This window comes from Trachymyrmex cornetzi, unplaced genomic scaffold (assembly GCF_001594075.2).
Source record: "Trachymyrmex cornetzi isolate Tcor2-1 unplaced genomic scaffold, Tcor1.1 scaffold1346, whole genome shotgun sequence".
Classification (NCBI taxonomy): Eukaryota; Metazoa; Arthropoda; class Insecta; order Hymenoptera; family Formicidae; genus Trachymyrmex; species Trachymyrmex cornetzi.
This window is the reverse complement of record NW_017295924.1, coordinates 6,363-13,379: the sequence shown is the minus strand read 5'-3', so window position 1 is coordinate 13,379 and position 7,017 is coordinate 6,363. Positions and strand designations below refer to the sequence as shown.

Genomic DNA, 7,017 nt, shown 5'->3' with positions numbered 1-7,017 from the left:
TCAGAGAGTGACAAAGATAGAACGAAACTTGTGTCGATTTGTGTCGACTGTGTCTCCTAAAAGGAAAGCAGCCTATGGCTATGTTCCAATATTAGGCCTGTTCTTTTTGGCTGAACTTTTGCACCAGTTCATCTTTTTTCCTCTTCTTTTCTCCTAAAGAGAAAAGAAAGAAAGATGAACTGATGCAAAAGTTGTCAAAAAGAACAGGGGCTCTATTCTTGAAAAGAAACGTGTACGAAAGCCTAGGGAAATGCTACAGTATATGTTAGGTATACTATAGAATAGAGCCCCAGGCCTATTAATTGCCAATACTGAAAATCTATAGCGCACATCACATAAACTGTAGCATTTTCAGTGCTGGCAGTAAATTTGGAACACGGCCTGTATATAGTGTGACTTCGCTATCTCTGTATCGTAAGTAGCCCTGCGGTCTTCAGTTGACCGCTTGGGTCGCCAGTAGTCGCCAGTCTAGCGAATATGGTTGAGAACAATGATATTGGTTGTTATTGAGCTAACTTTGTGTTCCGCTGGCACTTGTCAACAAAGACATTACCCTTAATCTACGTGCGACGGATTGCAGTCGCTTGGTACAGTGTAACCTGTAAGTTGCCCATCCTTTCGGCACCTCCCATCCTCGTACAATTACTTGACAAGTAATCTCGCAAATGTCTCGCTCGCAGAACATTCTCGGTGGGTGCTGCGAGACGGTCGTATTTCGATCCCGGCAATCCCGGCGTCGCTTGATGATTCCCGCTGCTTTTTCAATGCGACGTTCGTCGTGTCGGCACTTCGATGTCGAACCGTAATCTCGTGTTCGCGTCTCACGACGCGCGAACTGCCCTTCCCCCCACGTGTGGATCCCTCGTGAATATCATACGTCCCCAGCATCCGCTCGGTCCTCTCCCTCGTGATTCACGCGATCCTGCTTCATCGAGGATCGTTCGGATGCATGATCTTTTCGTTTGCCTCGTTTATCTGTCGATTACAACGCAAATCTCGATCATTATTTTGCCAAGCGTTGTGATAACTGCCGATTTAAATCTACTATTCACATCGCGTTCTGTTACTTGCTAGTTGAGTTTCTCTGCATGAAGAGATCTTAAATAAACGTTATTTTTGTGAGACGATTAAAGTCAAACAACTCCAACTTCTATATAATTCACTACACATTTTGCTTAGTAATTTTTTATATGAATCTGATCATTTTTTAATTGTTGATTTTATCTTTATTGACATACGTCATAAAATATAGATTTTATTAGTTACTATATTATTTTTTTAAGCATTACAATAGCAATCTATATTATAATAAATGTAATAATAATTGTTAAAAGTTATTAGAAACAACTAAGAGGTTTGTCTTTCCTTGTTGCACTAGACTGTGCTAGAACTTTCTTCTTGTTTTCATCAAATTTTACGTATTTGAGCTGGTTTCACCAATGTCAGTTAACTTAATCGATTGTTAACTGATCAATCGCATTTGCTGTTTAGTAGAATTGACCGATTATGGTTGTCAGTTAATTCCGATTTGGATTAATTGGTATTAGTGAAACCGGTTCTTTATCTATTTTACTTTAAGTATAAAAAGTTTATACTAATTCAGTTATAAAAAATAATCTTAAGATAGTAATTTTTTTCTTATATACAATTATGTATTACTCAGAATATATACTTTGTTGTTATTTCCTCTATTTCTATAGAATACTCTAGTGGATGAAATGTTGCAGTTTTTATATAAATTATTGAATATTAAAGCAATACTGAATATTTTAATAGTGCATATTAAAAATAGATATTATTTCGCAAATTAAATTTTGAAAATATAAATAAATTTATATAACCTTGTTATTTTTATTTATATTTAATTTCTCACATAAGTTTCTCATGTAAGTATGCCTGATGTGTGTGTTTGTGTACTTTAATAAAAATTAGAAGTTTAATTATTAGTATATCTAAAATTAATATTAGAGTACAAGTATAAAGATGGAATCATACGATGCTCAATTCTTGAATGATAGCATGCATATAGTCATGCTCTGATGTATGCTAGAATTCATTCATGCATTGAACGCTGCATGCTACATATACATGATTTTTCTATTTATTATGGATTACTTCATAGTTTATTTCCTTGCATGCACCAGTCAAAAGAAATAATTGCTAATTTCATAGTTATTTGTCAAACGTTAGACTGTATGCATCAAAGCAACCACAGCAGCATGCATGCGTTCATGCTTATCATTCAAGAAATCGAGCATTGTGTGAATCAATCTTAATATATAATACAAAATATTATTAAATATTAAAAATTATTTTAATATATTTATATCTATTGCAAAATATGTTCAATTTGTAATTAGTTTTTTTTACAAAATTGTCTATTATTACATGTAAATAATAATGATTTATTGTATTTTATGTCCTATATTATGGAATTATACATATAAATTGTTATAATAACAAAAGAAAATTTTCTTTGTTTACTTAAATATATTAAGTGTTAATTGAAGCAGTACATCAAAATATATTTTAACATATTAAAGTCTGAGACAATTTGAATGAATACAATATAAAGAGTATATAATTTTTTTTATTATATGTTACAGGTACACAATATTATGGCAACTGCTATTCAGGAAAATGGCATGCAACCGTTAACAAATAAATCACTGAATCATGTAAATGATGTTAATAATTTGGACAACGCAAATTCCTGTACAGAAGAAAAGGACAATAGATTGTTTGATGGTCAACTTCAACCATATGTTGATCATGCCGAGAAACCTCATGAAGAGACTCGTGAAGAACCCCATGAAGAACCTCCAGAACTTGATATTGTTATTAACAATGTAGTTTGCAGCTTTAGTGTAAGATGTCATTTGAATCTGCGGGAAATAGCGCTCAATGGATCTAATGTTGAATACAGAAGAGAAAACGGGGTATGTGTTGAAAATTTTTGTATACTTACCTTCTCAATAAGAAATAATTTTTCTTCTACTACGTTGTAATTCTTGATAAATTAAAGTTTTCAAGATGAAAGTGCTAGTCCTATGTAAATCTTGGTTTTGTTATTAGTTTCATTACATTTGCAATTTTATCGAACAGAATTGTGAACCACTTTTCCAACCTTCACAATGGAAAACTAGACTTGTTTTAAAACGTATCTGTTATTATTATTTGGAAGTTTCTATTCACAAAGGGATAAAATAGTATTTTGATTTTCCCGAATTAAGATGTTCATGTTTTGAGTATTTCGTTTTTTTTTATCACAATGGAATATTTTTTCCCTACTCACAAAATTCATAATATACATGTGAAATAATAACTTCGAGAAACAAATTGTTTGATAAGTAATCGTTCTAGCAATAAGCTCTCCAATAGACTAAAAATTATTAATGCTATATAATTACTGCCAATATCTAGTAAGAATCTATCAAAGACATAGAATAAGGGCCACGCCATCTGTATCTAAATAGAACAGCTAACGTGATCAACAAAAATGACAAAGAGTGAAGATGATCAATCTTCTTCTCTTTCTAACAATATTACACAGAACAGAAAGAGATAGTGACTAGCTATCTTTCCGCCTTATCTCTTATTTTTTTCGACCAATTGTATAGTATACAGATTGTATAGTCCATGTTTTGTCTTTGGAATCTATCTACATATCAGCCTTTATTTAGAAAGAAAACAACTGAATTCTGAAAAACATATGATTCACATTACCAATTTTAAATGGAATATGTAATTTGTATAGAATTTATCTGTACGTCGTATATTATATACATCGGGAAAAAAAATTTCTCTAATTAAAAAGATAATATCACAATATCATTCTTAAAAGCTATTATATGATTTAGTTACTTAGAAATATACAACTGTTTTGTGAAACAGTTTTTTTCTAAACGCAGCATTCTTACACATATTATATTACAACTGTTGTAATAAAATATCCTTGCTGATTAACATGTAAAGCTTGTCTCATATGTTTTTATCGTAGAAAATATTATAGAAAATTCATGAAAAGTAATAAAATAAAATTTTTAGATTAATAATTTTTTAAAGCTTAAAATATGATTTATTGAAACAAAAACCTGCAAATTTGCATATTCTAAGTTTATTGTTGCCTGCAATATTTTAAATTTTAGTGAATAAAAATTTTTGATTACATAATAAACGTAAATTATCTTGATAATTTATTAAGTATATATATTTTTTATTTACTATTTAATATTTTCTATTTAATATTTTCTATTTATAGATAATAATATATTCAGAATAAAAGACTATACTTTTAAGCATATATAAGTTGCTTTCCATTTACACACAAGTGAAACTGAGTCTGAAGTAAGCTGAGTATTTTATACTCAGATTAATGACGTCACTACTTGCTAACTTTGGTAAAGTTATCACATGTCAACACAGGTTCATAACCTCACTTTGAAGTGGTGACCAATTCAGCCGTTTTTGAGCAGTAGTAATTTGTCTCGTTATTTATTGAATGACCCTCGTAGGTAAAAATTCAGTTGAATCTCACTTGTCAGAATGCAAAAGGAACGCGCATTCAACTGAATTATGACGTCACAAGTGAGAATTATCTGAGAATCGGTGTAAATGGAAAGCAGCTATAGACATGATTTAAAATATAAATTTTTGTTTGTGATTTTTAGATGATAACGATGAAATTAAGGCGACCATATACTACAGCATCCATCTGGTCATCTGGTAAAGTAACTTGCACTGGTGCAACCAGTGAAGTTCAAGCAAAAATTGCAGCACGTAGATTTGCTCGTTCCCTTCAAAAACTTGGATTCAAAGTGAGATTCAATAATTATAGGGTGGTCAATGTATTAGGCACTTGTTGTATGCCATTTGCTATCAAAATAACATCATTTTCAGTGCATCACAAAGAAAATGCTGAGTAAGTATAAAAGAATGCACATTTAATAATTATAGCTATTATAACTATAAATATATCTTTTCAGTTTATTTAAAAAATTATTCCATTAGCATACTAGTATTTAACGTATTTTTCTCGATATAAAGAATCCAACATTTTCTGATTATTATTAATGTGTTAGTTAATAACTATATACACATATATAAATATATGATAGTTATATAAATATTTTTATGTGATTTACAGTTATGAGCCAGAGTTACACCCTGGTGTCACATATAAGTTAAAAGAACCAAAAGCTACTCTGAAGATATTTTCTACAGGAAGTGTTACTGTAACAGGTTGATATTATAATTATACATTTTGTTATTATAGAGAAATTTGTAGTCATTTTTGATACATTATTTTACTAAGATTTTTAATCTCTGTATGTTCTTGACCACGTAAAGTTATATCAAGAATTTTTTATGAAATTATTTTATCAAAATATATTAATATATTTTTGCGCGAATAAATAAGTATTTTTACATTAAATATTTTGGTTTTGATTATATAATATAGCATTGCTTAAAAATTTTAATTAAATAAAATAGAAAGATATGCCTTTCAAATAATTCTCTGTTTAAAATAGAAACATTGAATATATCAGAAGTTAAACATTAAAAATTTTTGTATTTCATAAATATCAAAATATATTTTTATGTTTGTGTTTCATGAATCGTTGTAAATTAATTGATAAAAATATATAATTATATAAGTTGTTTATTGTGTTATAGCACCTAATGTTGCTGCAGTCCAAGCGGCAATTGAACATATTTATCCACTAGTCTACGAGTTCCGCAAGGAACGAACGCCAGAGGATGAGCTTGCGTTCACAACGAAGAAACGCAAGTTAGGCTTGAACAAAAGAAAACGGGATGAGTTCCTAGAAGATGAGCCAGATTTGTCGTATGAAAGTATGATCTCTGATGCAGAAGATGCACTTAACGAAGTAGAAACTGACGGCAGTTGGGACTGATCTGTTTTATTTTATCGCTCTACTGTTAAATGTGAAACTGTTGTCTATATCTCGTTCTTTCGATATGATACTGCTCTATGTACAAAAGTGTTATTGCTAAAAGTGAAGTGAAGCGTACATTCGTTTCCGTATAGTGCATTAACAAATGTGTGAGTGTTAGGAATAAAAATAGAAATACATATATGCACTTATGTATACAATATACACAGGGGCATAATTATCAAGTACACATCAAATGAACTGATCATCCTAGATAGTTACTTTTGTTAGCAATATCACATTATAAATACAAATATAGATATATACGTAATATGGAATTCACTACGTGTAATACAAATGTAAATATGAATACATATATGTATATATTTGTATTTATATACTTCTAAATATATAACTCTTTGCATGTAGATGTATCTTCTACATCTACACGTATGTATATACACATACATGAATATGTGTGTGTATGTATATATAAATATGCATAGAAAACGTTTTTAATTATAGAACTGATTAATTTTTTGGAGTTTATTTATCAATAGGCAAAACTTATATATATGCTTCTTTGGACAAATGATTAGTACAGGTTTAAAAATAATTGCACATTGTCCACGTACATGCATATTGTGAATTATGGCCTGTACATTTACGTTTCCATTTATTTTAATGGTAACTAGTTTGCTTAATTAAAATATTGTGCCAAAGATAGACATTCAAAATTTAAAACAAAGTGATCAAGATGAAACACATGACTTTATCCATTGTAATGATTAGCTTCCACAGTGCTTGTAATCGATTAAAATGTGACCGAAAATATTTTAATTCCTTAATTAATATTTTATAGAAAGTATTTTATGGAGATGAAAATTATTTGATTGTACAATTTGGATATTCTAAAAAATGCATACCAATTAATATAATTCCGTACTATCAACAGCTCGTTCTCGCTCAAATAACTTCTATTTACTCAAAAGAATTTATGTCTCCTATAGTTTACTACTATATTCCTACATTTAATATCTATTGGTGTCTTTTGCTAAGTGTACAAATATTATTTTATATGTTTATATTCACAAAATTTTCTATACAAGATATAGTAGGA

At 29.7% G+C, this 7,017-nt stretch overlaps 1 protein-coding gene across 2 annotated transcripts; it reads left to right on the top strand.

Moving 5' to 3' along the window:
* Nucleotides 1-458: 458 nt before the first annotated feature.
* Nucleotides 459-6,161, top strand: Trf2 (TATA box binding protein-related factor 2). Of its 2 annotated transcripts, none has more exons than XM_018522541.1 (5): nucleotides 459-601; nucleotides 2,607-2,939; nucleotides 4,671-4,921; nucleotides 5,147-5,241; nucleotides 5,677-6,161. In XM_018522541.1, the coding sequence occupies exons 2-5, from the start codon at nucleotides 2,619-2,621 to the stop codon at nucleotides 5,916-5,918; spliced, it is 909 nt and encodes a 302-aa protein (XP_018378043.1). In that variant the 5' UTR covers nucleotides 459-601; nucleotides 2,607-2,618; the 3' UTR covers nucleotides 5,919-6,161. The 2 variants fall into 2 exon arrangements, with proteins under 2 accessions (XP_018378043.1, XP_018378044.1); XM_018522542.1 differs by having other exon boundaries at nucleotides 459-653.
* Nucleotides 6,162-7,017: the final 856 nt, after the last annotated feature.